Source organism: Akebia trifoliata, unplaced genomic scaffold (genome assembly GCF_017979445.1).
Source record: "Akebia trifoliata isolate Shusen 1 unplaced genomic scaffold, ASM1797944v1 Contig00676, whole genome shotgun sequence".
Lineage (NCBI taxonomy): Eukaryota > Viridiplantae > Streptophyta > Magnoliopsida > Ranunculales > Lardizabalaceae > Akebia > Akebia trifoliata.
The window spans coordinates 86,681-111,351 of record NW_028237140.1 but is presented as its reverse complement, the minus strand read 5'-3'; the positions used below and the strand labels follow the sequence as shown (position 1 = coordinate 111,351).

Here is a 24,671-nt window from a genome sequence, read left to right as displayed (position 1 = left end):
ACCCACTGTTAGGTGTCTCTCTAACTATCATGTAATTAGTCATGTGTTGCACGTCAAGGCTGGGTCTGTCAGTCCCATTAGTCTTGTTCAGTCTGACATGCTAGTTGAGTCCTTTAGTTCTGTTGAGTCAAGTAAGTTGGTTGTTTCTGCTGAGTCTGTTATTTCTAGTGAGTTTATTTTTCCTACTGAGTCAAATGAATCTGTCAAGTCTGCAATGAGTCCTATTACCCCATCTATTTTTAATGAAATGAAAGAAATTTTTGATTACCCCGAGCGCAATAATAATTTAACTAATAATCTGACTTCGGAGGGAGAGTTTTCTGACGAAGAACCTCCCCCTGAAATAATCAAGTTACTTGAACAAGAAGAGGAACGTCGGGCTCAACCTCTAATAGAGGAAGTAGAGGTTATCAACCTCGGAACAAAAGAAAGTCCTCAAGAAATTCGGATAGGGGTCACTTTATCTCTCGATGAAGGCAAAGGGATAGTAGACTTGCTTAGAAAGTTCAAAGACGTGTTCGCATGGTCTTACGAGGATATGCCGGGGGTAAGCACAGACATTGTTTAACATCGGATTCCATTATATCCTGATGCTTGACCAATTAAACAGAAACTTCGGTGTATGAAGCCACACATAGATGTTCTACTAGATAGTACAGTAGGGCACGCTCTATTGTCCTTCATGGATGGCTTTTGGGGGTACAACCAGATAAAAATAGATCCTCGAGATATGCAAAAAATGTCGTTCATCACACAGTGGAGGACCTTTTGCTACAAGGTTATACCATTTGGTTTGAAGAATGCCGGGGCCACCTATCAAAGAGTAGTCACGACTTTACTACATGACATGATAGACAAGGAAGATGATATTATAGTCAAATCCAAAGAACGACTAGGGCACGTTGCTGCGTTAGAAAAATTTCTCACAAGGATTCAAAAGTACCAACTCCGCCTCAACCCGTAGAAATACGTATTTGGAGTAACTTCTAAAAAATTTTTGGGATTTGTGATCAGTCAAAGAGGGATCAAAGTAAACCTGTGAAGATTAAAGCTATCCAAGAGATGCCACCGTCTGAGACTGAAAAACAGATTCGAGGTTTTCTGGGCATAATTCAGTATGTTAGCAGATTCATCGTTCAACTTACCAATGTCTACGAACCTATTTTCAAGCTTCTCAAGAAGAATGAACCAACAGTTTGAAATGAACAATGTCAAAAGGCTTTCAACCAAGTCAAAGAGTATCTCTTAAACCCACCTATTTTGGTTCCACCTACACCGGGTGAACCACTTCTTCTTTATCTGTCAGTCACAGAAAAAGCTATGGGATGCATGCTTGCATAGTACGACAAAGATACTTGCAAAGAAAGGGCTATATACTACATCAGCAAAAAGATGTTAGAGTATGAACGAAAGTATTCAGCCCTAGAAAAAACTTATTTGGCACTGGTATGGGCTACTCAGAGACTCCGGCACTATATGCTATCTCATTCAATTATCCTTTTATCTCGAATGGATCCCCTTAAGTATCTCTTCGAGAAGCCGACGTTGACAGGGAGAACCGCGCGATGGTTATTGTTGTTATCAGAGTTTGACATCACGCATGTTACATAAAAATCTATCAAGGGGCGAGCTGTAGCAGAATATTTGACAGATCACCCTGTAGTAAAAGGAATAAGGCCTGTTGATCGATTCCCAGATGAGAACATCTTGCATGTTGAAGAAAAACCGCAGAACCAAACATAGTAGTTGTACTTTGATGGAGCCGCAAATCAGAATGGGTATGGAATAGGGGCAGTCCTGTTTTCTCCGGAAGGATGCCACATTCAGATCGCCATTAAGCTAGTTTTTTCTAACACCAATAACACAGCTGAATATGAGGCATGCATCGTGAGGCTCGAAGCCACTTTGAACCTGAGCATTACAGAAATTGAAGTTTTTGGGGATTCAGCCTTGGTCATACATCAGTCATTGGAAGAATGGAAAACTAGGGATGAAAAGTTGAAGCCTATCATGAGTATCTGTTAAACTTAGTGAGTAAGTTTAAAGCTATCCTGTTCCAACACTTGTCAAGGGAAGATAACAGATTTGCTGACTCTTTAGCCACTCTATCTTCAATGATCCATTTGTCCCCTAGCATGGAATTGAGGCCGATCACTGTCGAAGTCAAAGACTAACCCGCATATTGCCATCAGATCAATATTGCTACTCGACTACCCGATGGAAAGCCATTGTACGCAGATATAAAAAGAATGTTGGAAAAATAAGAATTCCCAGAAGAAGCATCGAGGAAGGAATAACAAATCCTACTAAGATTAGCATCTCAATTCATCCTGTGCATAGGAAGTTTATACAAAAGGTCTTATGATGGGATTCATTTATCGTGTGTTGATGAAGATCAAACTGAACAGATAATGGTTAAATTACATTCAGGGAAATGTGGCCCCCACATGAGTAGGAAAATGTTAGCTAAGAAAATTATGAGACAAGGATACTACTGGCCCACGATGGAAACAGATTGTCATCACATGGTCAAAACCTGCCACAAATGCCAAATATATGCAAATCTCATACATGTGCTACCATCTCAATTAGTTGGTCTGACTTCACCGTGGCCATTCTCAGTTTGGGAAATTGACATTATTGGTAAAATATCGCCTAAGGCATCAAACGGGCATGAATACATTCTAGTTGCTATTGATTATTTTACTAAGTAGGTCGGAGCTACCTCTTATGCTGTCCTCACTGCATCTCGAATTGCAAAGTTTATCCAAACAAGCATCATCAGTCGATACGGGGTACCTTCAGAGCTGATTTCTGATAACGGGTCACACTTTAAAGCTGAGGTTATTACATTGTGTTCAAAGTTCAAAATCTCACACCACAAATCATCTCCTTACCGCCCTCAGACTAATAGAGCAGTCGAACCAGCTAATAAGAATCTTAAGACTATCATCAGGAAAATGTGTCAATCACATCGAGATTGGTCAGAAAAATTATCATTTGCACTATGGGCATATCGAACTTCAATTCGATCCTCTACTAGAGCTACTCCCTATTCCTTAGTATATGGCATGGAAGCAGTCTTGCTAGTTGAAATAGAAATTCCGTCTCTCAGGGTCTTGTTGGAAAGCCAGTTGTCAGAAGCAAATTGGGTTCGTCAACGGTATGAAGAATTAAATTTGATCAAAGAAAAATGACTAAGAGTTTTGTACCACGTGCAAGCTTATCAAAGAAGAGTCGCCTGTGCGTTTGACAAAAAGATCAAGGTCCGTCACTTACAAGTCAGGGATTTAGTACTCAAAGAGAATCAGGCACCTATCTTTGACCCATCTTTGGCCGAATCAATCAACATATTACCCAGTTACCCAGTTCAATATATCGTTTCTCAACCCCTTTGCAGCCTTTTCAAAAAGAAAAATTATGCATTTTTCTTTCTCAGCCCGATCACCTAACCTAGGGGAGGGAAGATTCGAACTACGTTTTGGTCTGATTCCAAAATTCTAGGGTACGTAGGCAACTTGAGAAGTTACTTCAGGCCTGACCACATAAAAAAAAAATCTATTTCCCCATACAAAAAAGATCCAGAAAAAAAAATTCAAAAGAAGAAAAAGAAATATCTTCAAAATGGAAAAGAAAATTCAAGGCAAAATAAAAGAAATGCCACACAAGGTGCATTCCGGTTTTTGAGCCTCAAAATCCCCTTCTTTTTATACCTAGTCTTAAGCTTACCTATAAAAGTCCTCCTATGTACCGTGCGAAAAGTTAAGGAAGATAGCAAAGCATGATCAGACAGCAATTCCATAAGGAAGAAAAGAAAAAGGAAGAAAAAAAAAAGCCAGCTAGGTTGAAAACCTGAAAAGGACGACTTAGGCAAAAATTAAAGCAAGCTCGCAAGGCTGAAAATCCAAAAGACAACTTTGGCAACAATTAGAGCAAAGAAAAAAGAAAGCTCGCTAATTTGAAAACCTGAAAAGACAATCTAGGCAAAAGATAGAGCAACAAAGAAAAATAGAAGAAAATCTTCGAGGAGTCAAAAAGCTAAGAACGGTCCAAGCTGAAACATGAGAAGTTCGAATAATCAAGTTCAATACTTAGCTTAAATCAGGCACAGACTCAGAAGTCACAAGTATTTTGTCTACGATCGATTTGAAAATTTTTACTTCCCCAAGTGAACCAAGGGAGAGAAGGGTGAATTCTATGACGAGTCTCAAAAGGAAATATTTTGTTCTCTTGAGCCTGACTCAAAATCTTCAATAAAATTAAAAGTTGGATCCTTATTGCGCTTGTGGTAATCAAATATTTCAAACCTTCATACAAGGGGCATTTTCTTTTTCCTCTAAATATGTAGTTTCCCCCCTTATACTAGGGGCATTTTTTAAATTTTTGCACAATGTGTTCAATTATCTTCAATGCCATATTTATTGTCAAACTAGGGGCATTTTATTTTTGAGCAATATTAATCCCAAAAGATAATGGGAACCCCAAACTTAAGGTTACCCTCTTGATAACAGTTGTTCGAAAAACCCTTGAGGTTTAAAAGAAATAAAAACTCAAGTTTTAAATTCATAAAATTTTTGGATAAAACCTTGACGTTCAAACAAAAGCACTTCGGACCTCTCATTTGACTGTGCCAAGAGATTAACTAATAATTCATTTACCTAGAGTAGGAGATATGGCATTCTTTCGTTCCCAGATTCTTTTCTAGATCCATTCATTCTTGGATTCAATCATTCTCTTCCAAATTCATTATCTTTCAGATTTATTCGTTCTCCGATTCATTTTAATCAGTCTTCTCCAAATTCATTCATTCTTTCCCAAAATTCCTTCATTCCTCTCCCAGTTTTGCTCAAATGCCGCCAAGGGTTATCTTGGATTTTTCTCAGTTACCGCCAAATTTTACTCAATTGCCGCCAAAGGTTATCTTGGATTTTGCTTAGATGCCACCAAGGGTTATCTTGAATTTTGCTTAGTTGCCGCCAAGGGTTATCTTGGATTTTTCTTAGGTACCGCCAAAGGTAATCTTGGATTTTGCTCAGTTGCCGGTTATCTTGAATTTTGCTCAGTTACCGTCAAGGGTTATCTTGGATTTTACTCAGTTGCCGCAAGGGTTAACTTGGATTTTGCTCAGTTGCCGCCAAGGTTTATCTTGGATTTTGCTCAGATGTCGCCAAGGATTATCTTGGATTTTGCTCCGTTGCCGCCAAGGGTTATCTTGGATTTTGCTGCCAAGGGTTATCTTGGATTTTGCTCAGTTACCCAAGGGTTTTCTTGGATTTTGCTCAATTGCCGCCAAGGGTTAACTTGGATTTTGCTCAGTTACCGTCGAGGGTTTTCTCGAAATTATGCTCAAATTATACTCAGATTATGCTCAGTTATGCTCAGATTATGCTCAGTTATGCTTAGTTTATGCTCAGCTTATGCTCAGTTTATGCTCAAATTATGCTCAGTTTATATGCATTTTTGCTCAGATTTTACTCAGTTCCAACTTAAACTTTTAGAAATTTGTCTCAGATTTTAAGTCACACACTTGCACAGTTGTTACATCAGTCAAGGAGAATTTTCTAAAATTCAAGGATCTGACACTACCAGTGAGAGCTCGCGCTCAAGGACCTGACATTTTTTTAGTTCGGGGATAGCTTTACCCTCAAGGATCCGAACACCTCGACGAATTGCTAAATCAGGCTACAAAATGAACTGTTACTAGCTTTGGCATTCGGATATCGTACTATCTACCAAAATAGATTTGCTATCTAGTTTGCTTCAACCCTCTGCGAAAGAGGGGCATCTGTAGACACCCCATTTTTGCATTCGCCTGATTAATCAACTCGTCAATCAGATCGCAACGATTCCCAATGATGGATGTTTATTCCAATACTTTATTTTGTTACCAGATATGCTTCAGAAATCCGAATGAGGTATCTCGAACTGACAAAACTGTAGAAACCACGCTACGCTAGGAAATTACCACCCCAGAAACATAAAAATCATCATCTTGCAGACAAAAAGAAGCTTCACGATAAAAATCACAAAAAAATGATCAAATTACCCAAATACCCCTAACATCAAAATAACCCTAGAGCCTATGTTACGCTTAGAAAAACTCATTCAAACACATAAAACAACAAATCGAAACCAAATAAATCATTTCCAATTTTCACAAAATTTGATAAAATTATTAAAATACCCCTCATAAAGTTCACGATCATTTCACAGAAAAAATTTCATAAATGACACAAACCAATATTTCCATTGAATTCCTTACGAAAAATTGATTCTAAAACATCCTAAAACACAAAAAATCGACTTAAAACGTGAAAAGTCCTCTCCGAGGGTAAAACGGTAATTTCACAATTTTTATAATTACAATTTTCAAAATTAATAAATAAAATATTAAATAATTAAAGTGAAACATTAATAAAATTAATTTAAAAATTTTAACTAAAAAAATCGATCAATCAGGCTCTCAGGCAAAATTGTTGAGGGTTGCCAAGATATTTCTTCAAGGACCTTTCCATTTGGGGGTCCAAAGAATTAAAGATATAATAAAGAGGGTTCTCCAAAAAATTAAAGTCAATCAAGTAAGACTAAATTCAAGGTATCAAAGTCAAGCAAGTAAGACTAAAGTCAAAATTAAAGCCAATCAAGTAAAACTAAAGTCAAGATATTAAAAGTTAACTAAGTAAGACTAAAGTCAAAATCTTAAACTCAATCAAATAAGACCAAAAGTCAAAATCCTAATAGAGTTTTAATTAAACAATAACTCTATTTAATAGAATTCTAACTATAATACAACTCTACCCAAAACAATTCTAATTAAAATACAACTCTACCTAAAATAATTCTACTTAAAATATAACTCTAACTAAAAGAATTATAATTAAACACTAATTCTATCTAAACAAACCCTTAAAAAAAATCTATAAATAGAGGTCCTCACACCCTATTTTCGTATCAAATCATAAACCCTGAGAGAAGTAGGTCATAAAGCTTTCCTAGCCTCCCATAAATCCTAATTTTGAAGTCCCAACTCCTTACCTAACACCTCTACTTCAATTTTAGCTTGAAAAACACTTAGAAGCTCTTCAAAAACACCCCAAAATCTATAAAAAAATTTGAAGAATCCAGATCTAAGAAAGATATACCTTACCTCGGAGATCAAAAATTAGATCTGGAGACAGAATGAAGTAAGGAGTACGATACAAGGAACAATTTTATCAGATCTGAGGGAATAGAATCGTTGCGTTCGAAGGTAAAATTTCTTTTACTTTTTTATCTAGGTTTTTTGTTAGCAATGTAGTCTTATTTGGGATAAGTAGAGACCAGCATTGGCCCGGCGGGGTTGGTGCCTAACACTTTCCAACCTCGTAATGTGATCCTCAAACTCAATTTTTCTTTAGTAGTTCAGTCGTTTTTATCCATTTTGAGTCTATATTCGATTTTTAAATCATAATAACTAAGTGGTGACTCCCAAACCTCAAGGGTCAAAAGTGGATCCGTGCACCCCACGGATCGAGGGTGCTTTCAGATGGTTATGAGTTGAGGGTCCGATTTTAGATGAAGGATGAGAAGTGGTAGATTGGGTTTGACGGTTGATGTAGTGATGTTTGGGGTTTGTTGGTTGGTATAAGATAAGATGAGGGGTGGTTGGGAGGAGAAGCTTGAAGTTTGAGGGGTCGATGTAGTGTAGGGTATGATAAGAGGTGGTCAGGAAGAAGGGCCTGAAGTTGGTATGGTGCAAAGTATATTGAGAGGTAGCCGAGAGGAAGAGCTTGAAGTTGGTAATGTGTAGGGTATAATGAGAGGTGGTCGTGAAGGATTTGAGGTTTGGGAGTTGGAGTGAATGGTGAGATTGGCCAGTTTGACTAGAAGTTGGGATAGTGATTGGTTGGTTGTATCTTGTCGTAATGCATTGATGCTTGATGATGTTGGTTATTTCCTCAAATTGACTCTAACCTTAGACCCAATAGGTGCTATCAAAACTGAAGGGTTGAAGCACGGTTCATCCCTTTCTATGGCATTAATTGTCGGCCAATTGCCTCCTCCATTATGTGTCTGTAACGGATTTTGATTGATATTTTACTGAGATACTTGAGCTGCTGGCCCGTCCAGGCTGATTATTTTTCGATCGATTAGATTTTGAACTTGGTGCTTGAGTTGCCAACATTGGTCGGTGGCATGCCCCAGTGCACCCATATGAAACTCACATAATTGATTGGGGTTATACCCTGGTCCCTTTATAGCCTCAAGGTTTGGCTGCCTTTTGGTGAGATATTCTCCCCTGAGTAGTACTGGGAGTAGTTCTGATAGAGTCATAGGCAGACGAGTGAAGACTTGTGGGATCCAATTAGATCTATGCTACTCGGTTTGATGAGTCTAAATAAATTGTGGGTTCTGGCCAAATACTGGATTTTGACCAAATTGGAAGGCTTGCAGAATAGGTGATACTTGAGGTGGATCAACTCTGAACGAGATTGGAGGAGCTGGTGGCCTTTGGTTCGTTGTGAGTATAGGGATGAAAAGAGGTCGAACAAGTTGTACATTGTTAACTTGGGCTTCATCCTTCTTCTTGTTCATAACCACTGGTTTCCATTGGGTGAACCCCTTTGTTGGTGCCCCTAGAGTGGACAAGTCGTAAATCAGACCTGACCGAATACCATCTTCCACCCGATCAGCCACTTGGATCAATGACGAGAAGCTTGCAGTTGTATGACCTACAAGATGTGTGTAGAATGAGTGGCTCAAAGTTGAGATGAATATGGTATTCATCTCTTGTTCTGTTATTGGCGGCTTCACTTTGGAGGCCAATTCCCGCCACCTTTGGGCATATTCCTTCACATTTTCTTTCAATTTTCGGATCATTTTTGCCATATCATTCCTATCAATCCCTTTATCTGTATTGAATTTGTACTCTTTTGAGAAAATCATAGTCAAATCCTGCCAGCTTTTGATTAGAGAGTGATCTAATTGAGAAAATTATGAGAGTGTCGCCCCTGTTAAACTTCTCTGAAAGAACTGAACCAACAACTTATCATCATTCCCAAATTGGCACATGATCCACAATAAAGCTTCAAGTGTGATAGAGGGCATCCGATGTCGTTATACTAATCGAAATTAGGACACTTGAACTTTGGTGGTAATGGTGCATTCGAGTATAGGCAAAGGTCTCTGAACCTCATTCCGCTTATTGAGTCCTTGCCTTTTATCTTTCTAATCTCCACAATGACTGCCTCGAGCTTGTTGGCAAGTTTCTCTTCTGTGGTACTCCTTACTTTAGTCGCCCTGAATTCACATTCTTCCTCTTGAATAACCTCATGTAGTGGTGGATTGCAATGAATGTGAATTGGGGTCTTTGATTAGCATGAGCGGTGGGTGGTAACGTATTTTGTGTTTACGGAGGTTGTTGTAGCGGTTACTTTGGTATAGCCTGATTTGAGCTAGAAGCTTGATGTTTGACAGCTTGAATGATGCCTGGATTTGTCAATAATAAATCTAGAATCTTGTCGTGTTTTTCTAATGCCTTCACCACTATATCTAGCTTCGAGGTGAAATCTGTTATTACTTTTGTCACTGTCTACTGAGGTTGCTCTGAAGCTTAAAAACTATGGAGGATTTTCAGGTGGCAAGTACTTCTTTCTAGGTCATTTGGCCACCTGTGGACAAGAGGTTAGGCATTAATATATCATTTACATAATGAAGATGCATGATAATTTATTAGGTCAGATTGGATTAATTGGTAAAGTTGCATTAAGAAAGTCATGAATTTGGTTGGGGTTGGATTTTTTTTTTGTCAGCACGGAACTAGGGTTCGTCGACACGGAGCAAGATATTGATTAGCATGGAGCTGGGGTTTGTCAGCACGGAGCTAGGGGTTTATCGACGTGGAACCAGAAGTTTGTCAACAAGGAGTTGGAGGTTCATCGACACCGAGCTGGAGGTTTGTCAGCACGGAACTGAAGGTTTATCAGCACAGAACTGAAGGTTTATCAACACAAAATTAGAGGTTTGTCGACAGGGAGCCGGAGGTTTGTCAGCACGGAGCTTGAGGTTTACAGGTGCGAAGCCAGAGGTTTGTCAGCACGGAGTTGTACGGTCATCGGCAAGGAGTCGGAGGGTCATCGACATGGAGCCGGAGGGTCATTGGTACGAAGTCGGAGGGTCATCGGCACGGAGCCAAAGGTTTGTCAACAGGGAACTAAAAGGTTATCGGCATGGAGCCAAAGGTTTGTCGGCACGGAGCCGGAGGTTTGTTAGCACAGAGCTAGAGGTTTATCGGCACGGAGCCAGAGGTTTTTTAGCATGGGACTATGAAAAATATTTTGTAAAGACGGATTACTGTAGAAAGATTGAGTCGAAAAAATCATTTTGTTAGTCCTTCAATTCAATTATCTGAAATCAAGATCAGCCAGTCAAATCCCTAAGGAAAAGGTGGTGCACAATGGCACTCTTAAATCACCTCATTTTCTTAAATAGATATAGTTCATCCCCCTCGTATCAACAGGGTAAGATTGTTCTTAAGCACCGACTTTGATCAAGAATTGCAATTGGTGTTTTAAAAAAAATTGTTTTTTTTCATTTTGTTGGAAAATGATTGGATTTGTTTGAATTGATTGACCGATTGTTGATCTTGATGGTTCATACATAGATTATGGACATGGTTGAGATTGAAGGATAAATTTGGTTTGGGTTGGGTATAGGTTGTGGATCCGACTCGAAATGGATATGGGTCGTGAACCCATCTGAAAGTGAATATGGGTCATAGACCCCGTTTGAAATGGATATGGGTTGAGGATTCATCATGGATCGTGGACCCATTTGAAGTGGATATAGGTCGTAGACCCATTTTGAAGTGGGTATAGGTCGTAGACCCATTTGAAAGTGGATATAGGTCGTGGACCCATTTGGAAGTGGATATGGGTCGTGGACCCATTTGAAAATGGATATGGGTTGTAGACCCAGTTTGAAGTAGGTATAGGTCGTAGACCCATTTGAAAATGGATATGGGTCGTGGACCCATTTTGTGTGGATACGGGTTATGAACCCGATTCGGAGTGGTTATGGGTTGTGAACCCGATTTTAAGTTAATCCTCGATGATGGATGATGGCAAGGTTGATAGTGTGCCATGTTGGGTTGGGATCAATTTCGATAGGTAGAGTGGAAGCGAGCTCCGTTTGGGTCAAATACAAAGTAACGGGTAGTAGGCCCTCAGTTTAACGATAGAAATGACTTATTAACCATTTTAAAGTCTTAAAACTCAAAAGAAAAATAAAGTATAAAAGAAAAGTTGTCAGGACTAATGTAAGGGACGACATGAGCAAAATATATATATATATATATAATATATATATATATATATATATATAATATATATTCTTTTAGGGTCTGTTTTTAATGCACAGACCAGAGGGTTCTTGTATTGGTCCGTGCTTTAAAAACAGACCAAAACCTTAAATTCTTTTTTTTTTGGCACATGGCCTCTGGTTTTTTGTTTGGGCCACAGGAAAACAAAAATTTGTTTTTTTTTTTTTGATGATGCAAGCAAAAAAAAAAAGATTTCCTCCTTTACCTAGGGGGACATGTAAAGAAATAAAACAAAAAGAAGCTTAAAATCTATACAACTTGCGTTTGTGGGCTAAAAAAAAATGTACAAAGTCGTTTCCTTGTATCGGGGAAATTACAATAATGAGGGGGTTAATAAATCATTTTTCCAAGATTGTGTCCTAAGCCTCTAATCGTATTTAATGCATGCGGCTATAGGCGGCTTAACGGTTACCCATTCTTCAAACCTCAATGCATATCGAAGTACACATGTCTTAGGTTGGTGATTGGGTTGGATGTGTTTGTCCCCGTACCCGAAATAAACGATCTCGAGTCGTGAAACTACTAAACATCCGGGTTTAAACTTTTATAGGGTAAAGGAGATTTGTGTAATGGGCTATGCAAGCGTAAGTGCGCAAGTACATTTAAAAAACAAATAATAAGTATCAACCCCCTTTACAAGCATTCAACCCACAACAAGTCAAAGAATATATTACAACCATTCCCCAAGAAAAAGAAAACAAAATACCAAACAAAACCTAAACAACAACAATGTTAGTAAACACATATCGAGTTTTATTTTTTAAACTTTGTAAAAATAGCCAAATGGTCATGGTTTGAACCCACAGTCTCCCCAGTGGAGTCGCCAAGTTGTAGACATGAGAATCTTCATCCTTGAACCTCAATGCTATATTGTTTGGAGTCGCCACCATTCTTTTTTGGAAATAGATGTGAATGGGCACCCGAATCAATTTTTTTGAAAATCATTTTTCATGGCATTGTAGTTACTCTCAATCATGAAAAAGGTATAGTCCACCTAAGATCTATGTAAGGAGATTCGATTATAGAATGGGTAAGGTGTTAAGCACTCCATTCTCTCTACATATGGTGGTTATCTTTAGATTTGGCCATTTTTGAAAAAGATTAACATAACAAGGAAAATGCATGAGATGCATGAAGTAGTGTGTGCATATGGTGAGGATGTACCTCTTTAAGAGGGGATTTGATATTAGTGTTGACATAAGAAATATCCTATGGGAGAAAATATTTTATGGAGCCAACACCTTTTTGCATGAATTGAAATATTGGTTTAGGATTTTAGAGAAATTCCATGGATGGAGTCCCCTTAGATCCACAACCTTAATACATGTATGCTTAGCTAGAAACTTAGTGTTTTAGCCCCATCAAGAGAGCTACACAATTCTTCATCATTGCCAAGCATGTGTGGTGTGTGTATATGGTGTACATTATGATACATGAGATAAAAGTAGGTAAAGAAGGGCTTTAACCTCCATCTTTTCGATCAAACTATCTCAAGCATTCCATGCCCAAGGTAGACGTTCAATCTACTCGGGATGAAGGAGGGTTTTCCATTACATCCTAAAGGCTTCTAAAAAGAAAAAGAAAGAGATAGAAGAAGAAGATGCAAGTTAAAAAATGAACAAACAATTAATATACCCACCTTGTCCCCTTGGAAGTCTTGAATGAACTTAAGCTTAAGAGATGAACTTGAGAGTTGAAGGATGCAGTTAATGGTTGAGAGATGAGAGATGAGTAGAGATTTTGGTAGAGTTTTAGGTTGAGAGATGGGGGCTTGAGAGCATGAATTGTTCATAGAAAATGAGGGTATTTATAGAGTTTTTGGAGAACTTTTGGGGATAAAGTGGTCCAACCCTAAAAATAAAGAAAATAGACATGAGGTTTTGGTTATTTCTTTTAGGAATTTTTATTTGTATGAGGGTAAAGATGACATTTGTGAAGAAACCCTAAAAACATTATTTGATCTTTGGTTTTTTGATAAATAGAAGTGAGAAAACAAAAAGTACTTTTGGGAGGGTGAATAAGGGAGTGATATGTGTAAAGGTGGAGTGGTAGGTAAAAAGTAGATCTTGGTTCATTTGTAAATAACACATAAAGAAAGGGTAGAAGTATATTTTTGAAATGAAGCAATGGAGAACAAAAGTACTTTTGGGAGGATGAGTAGGAGAATGACATGTGTAAAGGTAAAATGGTAGGTGAAAAGTATACCTTGGTTCATTTGTAAATAACACATAAAGAAAGGGTGAAAGTATAATTTTGAAATGGACTAATGAAAGAACTCCATGTATGTACTTGAAGATTTTCACCTTTTAAGGGTATGATTGGAAGTTCTCTCAACTTTATGGATTATTATCAAAGATTAAAGTATATTTTTTATTTGACCACACCTTTTGAGAAGTGCATTCTTGGATTTTCACAAGGGAGGGTTGACTGTCCAATTAGATAACGCATTGGGTATTGAGGGCTTGTGAGAGATCAACATGTGTCATCTTTTGGGGAGGTGTGAGAGAATGAACTTAAAATGGGCTTGGTGTTGGGCTTAGAATGGATTTGGTTTTGGGTTTAGAATATGGACTTGGGTTTGGGCTTAGAATGAACTTGGTTTTGGATCGGATCATGGAAGTGAGTAGAATTGACTTGGATTAAGGACAAGGTATGGGCATGCAAAAATAATATGAGATAATGCATGTATGCATGTATGCATGAATAATGATGCCAAGTGGCAATGCGGGCGTGTTGAGAGGCTTAAATCTAACTCTGAATTAATTCGAGGAAATTTGGATTTTTCCAACGGATTCGTGCAAATGGGATGTCTACAAAGGTCATATTGGTCAAAAATAATAAAATTGCAATTGCTCGATTACATAATTACATTGGTTAGTTTTCAAAATTACAAACATATCCTTATTTGAAATACCTTTGTCCAAATTAATTTTCTTAACTTATAAAATTTAAGAAAATTTATCTTTTATGTTTATACTTATTATTATCTTGGGGTATCAATGGGTACCCATTTATTCGGAATCAGAACCGAAAACATAGGTTCTAGATCCTATTTTAGTGGAACCGCTTAAAATTGGGTCTTTTGATAACCGAACCATTAGGAATCGAAACCGATAGATATAATCCAACGGGTACCCACGATTATTCGGTTCGAATCGAATACCATTTATTATCAAATAAGCATTTGATAATCAACCTCTAAGAGAAGGAAGAAACCTTTCGTCTTCTTCATCGTCTTCTTTAGATGAATTATGGCTTCGATTGGAATTAGATTGGTTTACTAGTGATGATGAAGACCAGATTGCTCTTAGGCTTCAATCTCAGCTAATGGTTGCTCTTCTACCACCACAAGACTCAATTGTTGATAAACTTCATCATAAAGAGGAGGAAAGAGAGGAGAATGTAGGCATCGAGATAAAGGTTGCGAGGCAGAGAGAGCCATTATGAGTTGTTAGGATGTCAAAGACTGTTGGGTTAGGTCAACAGAGCGATCGAATCAGAGTTTTGACTCGATTGGTTCGGTCGAATCTGGCACCATCGACTAGTCTTGGTGATGGATTATGGGGTTTTGTAGAGCATTGGAATAGCGTTACTAGGCTCACTCTTTGTGGATGTAGCTTGTCTGTGAGTTTAGTTATTTTAATGTGTAATGAGTGTTAGAAGTACCAAATAAGTGCTTTGATTGCCAAGAGTTTGAGGGCTTTTTTTATTGCTTCAATCCACAACCTCAACTTTACATTACAATATATCAACCAACTAATCTATGGCTCAAAGTCTTTGAACTTGTAATCATTAACATTGGATTTTTGTTACAGGATGTAATTTTGTTCATCCACCCCTGAATAGTAGCCAAACTAAACCATCCCAATAAATCGATATTGATAGTTAGAAGAAAATTTTGCAAAAATGATTTTTAATCTACTTGTGCATCATGACTACTATTTAGATCTAGATGGATAGTTGGGTTTCCACCATCCTAGATTTCCCAAATCCTTCATTGTATGGTGTTGATCCAATTAGAATCATGTGGATAGAACCAGAACCAATGGGTAATCATGGGTTTTATTGGTTCCAATTCCGATTCCAAATAATTTAAAATCGGAACCGAAATCGATAAAATAAATGGCTCACGGTTCTAAGTTGCTTAGGAACCGAATCAGATCCAACCCATTGACACCCCTATTATCATCCAAGTTTTTTTTTTTTTTTTGTCAAAAATAATAAATGTACAATTCTACAATTCTAGTTAGTTTAGTTAATATTTTAAATTATAATTTACAGAAACACCCTCTTACAAGTCCATTAATTATGTTATCTTAAAAAAAAACCTTAATTAATATATTAAATTAAATTAGATAAAATTCTTTGCACATCCATGACCCGTATGATCAAATTAGTTTTCTTAAATTATAAAAGTATCTTCTAAATTTTCTATTTGCAAAATCAAAATTATAAATTATAAAAAGTACTTAAAATATAAATTAAATGATGAAATATGATATAAATTTTTTGAAATAAGTATAAAAATTCTTTTATTTTTTATTTTTTATGATCAAGTATAAATTTTTCTAATAATAAATTCCATCTTTAATTTTAATAAGCATTTTTAAGAAGCATTTCTTATTATAGTTGCACGCGCGTGAAACATGGTTGCACACATGGCCGACACTATATATCATTTGGCCCAATGTACTTTGTAGAGAGTGCTGATATTCTAATTAGGAAGTCGTCAGTCGAAATATACTCAGCTGACGTGTGACGGACATGGAATCATAGATCTGTTTTGTCGGGAAACATAAACACACGATTTATGGGGATTTGCATTAATTGCAGATGCTTTTCAGTTTTCAGTCTGCATTCTGCACACACATCGACGTCAGCCATGTGTGCAACAATGTCAGATTCGTTTGCATTTGTCGACTTCCACAAAAATTTTTTTTCTGCCAGCAAGTTTGACTGTTGGAGTCAAATATGGTCGCTTCTCCTACTCTTTTACAACTTAACCCTTGGTCTCTTCACTTTTGCACATCTTGTAAGGTAAAATTCCTTCTTGACTACCTTTAAATTACAACTTCTGCGTTTTCTTGGTTCTTGAGCATACGTTATTGAGATTCTTCTCTGCTTGAGGTAGTAGAATTAGAAGGTTTTTTTTTTTTTTTTTTTTTTTTTTTTGAGGTTGTTTCTTCTTTGCAGATATGCTGATATTTAGTAAGAAAATTTCTAGCAAAATTTTTAATAACCATTTTAATTTTAATTAAACAAATTGGGGACAGAAAAAAACATGCAGGGTTTAGCAAATTGTGATCTGTTTAATGTATATGTTTTAATTCTTGTTCTTCTATGTGCTTCTATTATTTCTGACGATCTTAATGTGTGAGATAGAGCTAAATGAAATTTGTGATTTACTTGAACCAAGTAAGAACTATTAGGTTATGGGTTCTTGAGTATGTTATTGAGATTGTTCTCTTCTTGATGGGATGATGTATATATTTAAGGTTTGGTTTTCAATTGCAGTTTTATCGGAAATTAATTTCATAGTAATTGAATGAATTTTGTTCTCTATTCTTTGCAGATTGCTTCTTTAATCTGTACCAAAAAATTTTAGTAAGCCCAGATGTGGCTTGAAGGCTTATAATATTGGGTTCAGCCTATACCACGATATGTATCATCTAACAGACAGTAGCACGGATTGTCCAGCAATTGACAGTGTTGTTGAGGCCCTCAGCACAGGTTGTGGATCTACTACGAGCACTGGACTTCACATCAATCACTATAATCAGGAACACAGCACAGATGGTCTATCAACAACCACCGAAATTGGCCTTCGCCACTGTATTCACGAGGACAACATGGATGGTATGAATTTTTATTTATTTATGTAGAGATTTTATTCTAAAACACGCCAGCTCACCAGAAAGGCAGAAACTCAATATATTATACTTTACTTTGAACCCTTATATATTCTGATGCTCTTCATCAAAATGTAAGAAATAAATATCTCTAAATAATCAAATATTTGTGAGATTTATAACATACAAAATCTTTATCCACATATTTATAAATCTATAATTTACCAAGATCAAGAATCATTCATATAACTCAAGAAACCTGTTTATGTTCCTAAAGATCAAAAGTTTAGGGTACTTACCTTATACCATAAGTTAAATTGATGACTTAAGATATAGTTGGAGATGTACCTTTCGTAATCTACGTGTCAATGATCCGATGTATGCAAATCCCTAAGTCTTGAATCTTGATCCATGTGTTCTTTAATTTTTCAGACTCACCTTCTCTTTTTTTTCTATGTTTGATCGACTAGGGTTCTAATGATTGATGGAGATCACCTCAATTCAAGACCCAATCTCTTCTCACGTTTTATGTGTATGCCCTATTCTATTATTGGGTGCCGATCCACTTAAATAAATGGAAATAGAAGGCATAGAAGTCCTCTTTTAGTAGGATTCCTATTCATCAAGATTTCCTATTAAACCTAAAGAGTATTTCTGATTCTAATTTAATTGGGATTTATCCTTATTGATTGACGTCTCTACAATATAGAATCCTTGTGCAAGTCAAATACCTAAATGTGTAGGTCAATTGGGCCACACGGTTATTAGGTTCTAACAATATTAAATTTTGTTTTATGCATAAATATTCATCATACATGTTTTTTGACCTGCCTAATGACTCATAAGTCATGAAATTGACTTCATAGAAATATGACTTGATTTTATTTTTTGTCATCTAAATTTTCAAGGATTTTTCTAGCGCCAAACAATATTTTAGACTTATCATCAAACATTACGTTTCCTATTTCATTTCCATCGTTAGATTGATGGAGCGCCTTGCACCTTATTTGAGGCTAATATTTTTTCAATTTCAAATAGAGTTCACTTCTTTACACACGAAAGTTGCCCTCGTCCATTCTTTTACATATTTTGCTAATAGTTTGGTTAGGTTGACATAGTCAAGCTACCACCCTTACCGAGGCTTATGGTCCTGTTCGGGCCAACTATTTGGCCAACACTTTTTAAAAAAAAATTATATATGAGCTAGAAATTTCATAATGGACTAATTTTTGGTGAGGGTGATCTTTATGATAAGGAGATCAACCTCATAAAAAAACAGCCCATTTAGAAACTTCTAACCCCATCAAAAGTGGTTTACAAAGAAATGAACGGTCCACATTTCTTCAACTTATAAATTGGGATTAAAAATTTTTAAATGTGATGATTTTTGGTGAGGATAATCTCACAAAAACATAGCTCGTTCCAAAACTTCTAACCCATATGTGACAAAATGTGTTGGCACCCGAACATGATTCTTCAATTTGTAAATTGGAGTTAGAACTTTTAGAATGGGTATATTTTTTTGTGAGGATGATCTCCTCATCTTAGAGAACATTCTTACAAAAAGTCAACCCATTTCTAAACTTCTAGGTATATTAGTGCTTGATTCTCACCCCAAGGGCCAGTGTATATATATACTTTGTCTGGACCAGTCTTTATTTTGTTTTTTTTTCTTGATTCTCACTCCGATGTGTTACATATTAGTGCTTTTACACCTCAACCCTCTCTAATCCTCCATTTGCCAAGAAACCTCAAGGTGAGTTGCTCTCTTTACCATTGCATTAGTTCATCTTTAATTTTGCTTCCTTTGTTTTCTTGTAATTTTGCAAATCCTCAAAGGTTGACCCTTAGCTATCTCAAGCGTTAATTAACTCTCCAATCTTACTTTGTTGAGACTCAAAGTAACGTATTTGACCCATTAGACCCTCCTCTCTTAGATAATTCTAGGCCATGCACCTTGTGTTTCATTGTAGTTTGACCAAGTTTATATGGTGTGGACACCCTTGCTCTTCAAAAAGGATTTTCTAGGGCTTAAAGTGAATTACCCTCTTGGCCTCAATTTGGAGAGAGACACAAGAGAGTGATTGACCCTAAAGACCCCCTTGAGTGGGTATTACTTGCCATTGTCAAAGTTATTGTATTTCAAGGGGAAAAACTGTATCCCAAAGAATAAAAAAAAAGTAAGTTAGAGACTCACTTTCCCAAAAATTCTAATTCTCTCCGTGAGACCTACCTAATTCCCAAAAATTCTATTCAAATACCCTTTCAAGCACTCTTGAGGCCTAAATTTGGAGATCTAAGAAGGATAAGAAAAATAATAAGTAGGGGAAGACAAAGACCAGGTAGGATTGTTATTTCATTTTAGTTTTTTTACTTTACTTGCATTCCCCCAATCCCTCTTCTACCTTCCCCACTCTATCTTCTTTTATATTTAGTTCCTAACTCATCTCAATCATGTAGTATAAGTATTCCTAATGACAAGATAGGGTTGAGAGTGTACTCCCTTCATGGGATGATCCTCACTATCTTTTCGTATCCATAATAATCATCTTGAAAGCTTTTGCATGCATTATGTAGTATAGTCATCTTAATCATGTAGAATGAACATTCTTAATGGTAAGATAAGGGTTGAGAGTATACTCCCTAACTGGAATGATCCTCACATCTTTAAGTCAATAATAAGATTCTTGGAAGCCTTGGCATGCATTATGTAGTATAGCCATCTTAATCTTCATATCGTGTAAGCACTCCTAATGGAAAACTAAGGTTGAGGAGTATAGCTTTATGGGGTGATCCCTCACATTTGTAAGTCCGTAATAAAAAAGGGGCAAAGGTCATAAAAGAGGAAATCCCTATCCATGAAGTATTTATCAACATGGACCTACAAAAATTGGCCCTATCTTGGGCACATTACCATTACACACACACCGTCATTAAAAGTGCTAGAGTCCAATGAGCGCCGTCCTTATGGATAGCCATTCTCAACCCCAAGCAAACAAAAAAGGCCCAACTAGTGGGAGCATCTCATTTACATCCCACCCATTTTGAAGCTCATGCATTCATATATATCTTTTATTTTTTTTGGTGTTAAATTCATGCATTCCTATATATCAACATCCTACTAACTCCAAAAATCTTCAAAAATAAAAATAAAAATAGTACAAGTCCTCACATATGGTCAATATCTTGGTGACCACCAACTTGGTGGGTAGGATGGGGTTCTTGACACTTTCCCTGTCTTACAACAGAACCTCATGCGCCACCATAGCTTGGCGTCACCCGTTAGGTACATCGTGGCCGTGGTGACCTTTACCTCTTCTGAATCGGGGCGAGCTGCGCGAAAGTATTGTTCCATGTCAAACAGGAAATTTTCTAATTCCTTGGCATCGCGGGCGCCACCGTAAGCTCGTGGCTCTGGAACACGCATTCTTGTAGTAGTTTCTCCCCGGGTAGGGTCTCCGGACCCAATGGCTCTCACTAGAAGGTTTACCTTTGTAGTGAGCTCAGTAACTTGCTCCTGTAGGAGCGTTAAGGACCCTCGTGCATCCTCCTCGAGGACATTCACTCTATCATTGAGGGTCATGTAATCAGTTTCCATCGTGTCCTGGCGCTCACCTAGGTTTGCCATGCCATCCACAAGACCCGTAAGCTGGGCCATTTGAGCTTCAAGGAGCTCAATGCGTTCTTTGTTGTTTCGTGGTGCTGGTGCGGGTTGGTCCGCAGTACTCGACTCCCTCGCCATAGCTCACGGGAACTATCAAGGCTTGGAACAGTTTAATTGATTCACTAAATTTGTCAAAGATAAATTTATAAAATCTGTTTTAGGTGGCCATTCACACCTTAGACTTTTCGAATGGTGACGACTCCCAAACTCATGTTGTATTAAGGTTTAGGACCACTATACCTTACATGTCTGCAATGCCAATTTTAATTTTTAATTTTTAATATTTTAATCTGATTCAAGCCAGTAAACTAGAGGGCTATGGGTTGTTTGGTCAAATGGCAATCCATTTGGGTCTAAAACCCTTAGTGCTCTTGTTCTTGAACCCTTATCACACTAATGGCTAGCCTAACAGTTAGGACTCTTTTCCTTGAAATCCTACAAGTTTTTACTTAGAAATTAAAATATTTATTTAAATTCATTCGCAACCAAACATAACCCAATCAAAAAAAAGGAAAAGAAATTTTGGTTTAGGCTCTGCTCAAGCCACCTGAATGTACACTCGTGCCATGTTATCACACACGAATCCGTGACCACATATATTGGTAGCGAAAGAAATGTAGCATTGGCCATGATAGTTGTTATCTTTATTTAATTACAAGTGAAAGATTTATGCTTTTTGGTAATGGATTTAGTTAATCAAAGCTGATTCTATTGGTGTAGGCACGGCGAATATTATTAATTCATTCATAGTGAATATAAGAATTCCATTTGAAAAACAGACTCATGAGTTTTCAATGCCATTTGCAGCTGATACTCTCGTAATGATAGAAGCATTTGGTAATGATCAACTTATTGGAAGTTATTTTCATGATGATAGTAGTGACACAAACTTCAATAAGGTTGAAAAATGGTTGGGGGCACTGCAAGATATTCAGATTGGTGAGAAAATTGATCATGGTAAGAATGACAAATTCTTAGAGAATGCTAGCCTCTCCAACGAGTTGACGCTGTCCACTAACATGGTTGTTGGGATGGTAGGGATTCCCAAAAAAAAAACTGTATCATTAAGAAAAAAGTGTTTTAATCCATAGAAGATTAATGGAACTAATCTTGAGGAAATCTTTGTTTTTCCTCAAATCCTAACAGTCATGTTGATGGAGGGTTGAGGCTAGAAAAGTCCTAAAATTATCTTTTATGTTGTTTACACTATTTCAAACATGAATAATCATCTTTGTGTATTCTTCTTTATTGATTCCTTAATTTGTTTAGTCTGTTAATTAGACTGTATTGCATTTTGTTAAAGATATTGGCTCTGGATGGGTCCATGGTCATGCCACGCCATCTGTGGTCTCCAGTCATGCCACGTCAGCTACAGAAGATAATGCTTCATCAGCTGGAGAATCACATGCTTCGTATGCTAAAAAGGTGAAGTGGAAGTGTTTTGGGCTAGATGTGTTTTGGTTTTTGTTTTTACTTGATTATTTATTAATGATGTCTGGTCTCCAAAGCTAAATCTCATTCTTAATTTTTGTAGATTCTTCTTTACTTGTTCACTCTTTAGTATATGGGACAGGAGATAAAAGATTAAAGACTTGAGTTTGTGGAATTTTTGAAAAAATAATTTATATGGTCTAAACTGAAGCTCTATTGACTCTTTACAGATACTGGTGCTGAAGGTGTCTTTTCCTGATGATAAAACCAAGCAGAAATACATGAAAAGAGTCTCTAGAATCAATGGTAACTGCGAGTTCATCCTCTTCTAATTTCTTTCTCCACTTAACAAAGGATGTGGGAGTTCTATAAGAAAGAAAGAGAAGAACACAATTTAACTGTTTTTGATTTGCAATGTGTAGGGATTGAGTCCATTTCCATGAACGAGAAAGGTAACAAATTAACAATGATTGGCAACGTTGATCCTATAAATGTTGTGTGGAAATTGCGAAAAGTCTCGCATACAGAGATCATCTCTGTCGGACCACCAAAAACGCCTAAAAGGAATGATCAAAGTGAGAGGAAGAAAGATCCTAAAGAGCAAATTGCAGAGCTTAGTAAGGTATATGTAACATATAAATCCAACAAGAGCGCATACGCATACTACCATGTCCCACGTGCAGACGAGAATTCAAATGGTCTTCTTATCTGTAAGATTCGGAAATTTTAAGATTTTTGTGGGGACAATGGCAGTTGATTTTCTATTCCACCGATGTTATCAGTTGCAATAGCATATAAAATATGTGGAGACCATTTCTGTCATGCAACACAAAAAGGACACCTGCTAAAAAAAGTGAAAAAGGTCCCACTTAGAATTAATATCTTACAGTAAGAAGAAAGGCAAAAATTCCTATCCGTGTCGTAAAATATGAAGCACAGTGCCAACCGAGATCACCTAAAAACAGAGTTAGGAATGACCTTAGGTTGATGAGTGTAAGAAAACAGATTACAATCACTTTTGAGGAAAACAACCAGATTTGGCAGACCTCATCTCGGACTTAGAATCCATAGACAACCAAGATAGAGCTAGGAGAAACAAGAATTCTCCCTTGTATAGAGGCCACTCATTTATCACAAAAGACAAAAAAATTGTCAAAACGAAAGAGTGTGACATATCTTAACATGTTCATCCCAAAAGCACACAACTTACTTCACAAGAATATAGAGACTGATCTCAAATCCGATCCCTAACTCATATCTAACTAAATCTATAGCACATAAATGTCCTAGAGAAAGTATTTAAGTATGAGCGGATAACTATAAAAAGATCTTATCAGACTGATGAGACACTATGTATAGAGATCTTTTGCTTCACATTAATGACCTGCAACACTTGCACATCAAAGAAAAATCTCACTCACAAGTGATGGATCCATCTTGCAAAATAATTAAGTGCACCTCAACTAAACATCTCATTTAGACATCTGAACTAGCCGTATGGTAACACCTATTTCTGAATTTCATCTATAAAAATCAACCTATCAAATAGAGAAAGGTTGTTGGTTAATTTGATTGAAACCTTACAAAAAAGATCACTCTGCAAGTTTACTATTCATTTTCTTCTTTATTTTCCTTTTATCTAATTACTAGCAATATATGCGAAGGATCGTTCGGAGACACCACACCGAGGCCCCACCCTTCACACCTTCTCACCTTTTACCATCCTAGAAGTCACAAAGTTACTAGGGGGAATCAAACCATCATCTCAAAGAGGAAAAGGTCAAAAGATCAAAGTCAAAACGATCATCAAAAGAGGTTAACTGAAGCAACATCAACAAAGGAACGAGATGAGATCAAACCACCGTCGAAGGAAACTGAAGACCGTAGGTAGAAACCAATCCTACCAATAGAAAGGGTCAGCCAGGCCACCAACAATAAGGACTAAGGCACCTTGGATTAATCCTACAATCATAGGATATTTTTCATCTCAATGAGTGGAAGGTCACAAATCTTTCTACGATCATCATCATCATCAACACCAAGACAGGCATAGCTTGAGGAGTGGAAGACCTAAAAAGCCCTCCACAAACCCTATACGTTCTTCAAATTCTTGTGGGAACTAGTCCCCTATGTAAATCCACCCTTGGCATTAAGATTGCATGAGAAAGATTATCTTAGTAGATTTCTCCATGATAATCCAAATGATGATTCTCCCATTCTCGGGGACATCACTTTACATTAACAAAAAAGAGAGGGATGTGACCTTCTGGATTTAAAATCCATTTTATTCATTTAATGAAGATGGATAATTGCTCAAGATAAATATATATAGATCCAATGGAGCAAAATAAAATGATTCTTTGATCTT

The 24,671-nt window shown here is 37.0% G+C and overlaps 1 protein-coding gene across 3 annotated transcripts; it reads left to right on the top strand.

The window, feature by feature from the left end:
• The first annotated feature begins 16,287 nt into the window (after positions 1 to 16,287).
• On the top strand, positions 16,288 to 23,125 carry LOC147381177 (uncharacterized). 3 transcript variants are annotated; one of them, XM_086430748.1, is made up of 6 exons: positions 16,288 to 16,396; positions 16,932 to 17,215; positions 21,680 to 21,829; positions 22,176 to 22,297; positions 22,534 to 22,609; positions 22,726 to 23,125. In XM_086430748.1, exons 2-6 carry the CDS (start codon positions 17,020 to 17,022, stop codon positions 23,031 to 23,033), a joined length of 852 nt encoding a protein of 283 aa, XP_086286874.1. In that variant the 5' UTR covers positions 16,288 to 16,396; positions 16,932 to 17,019; the 3' UTR covers positions 23,034 to 23,125. The 3 variants fall into 3 exon arrangements, with proteins under 3 accessions (XP_086286874.1, XP_086286875.1, XP_086286873.1); XM_086430749.1 differs by having other exon boundaries at positions 16,354 to 16,486; positions 21,680 to 21,811; XM_086430747.1 differs by having other exon boundaries at positions 16,355 to 16,486.
• The last annotated feature ends 1,546 nt before the right edge of the window (positions 23,126 to 24,671 follow it).

Coding starts and splice junctions, on each gene's coding strand:
- LOC147381177 (XM_086430748.1), top strand. CDS start 17,020: ATGTATCATCTAACAGACAGTAGCACGGATTGTCCAGCAATTGACAGT. Junction 17,216..21,679: donor TCACGAGGACAACATGGATG/GTATGAATTTTT, acceptor TGCCATTTGCAG/CTGATACTCTCGTAATGATA. Junction 22,298..22,533: donor ATGCTTCGTATGCTAAAAAG/GTGAAGTGGAAG, acceptor GACTCTTTACAG/ATACTGGTGCTGAAGGTGTC.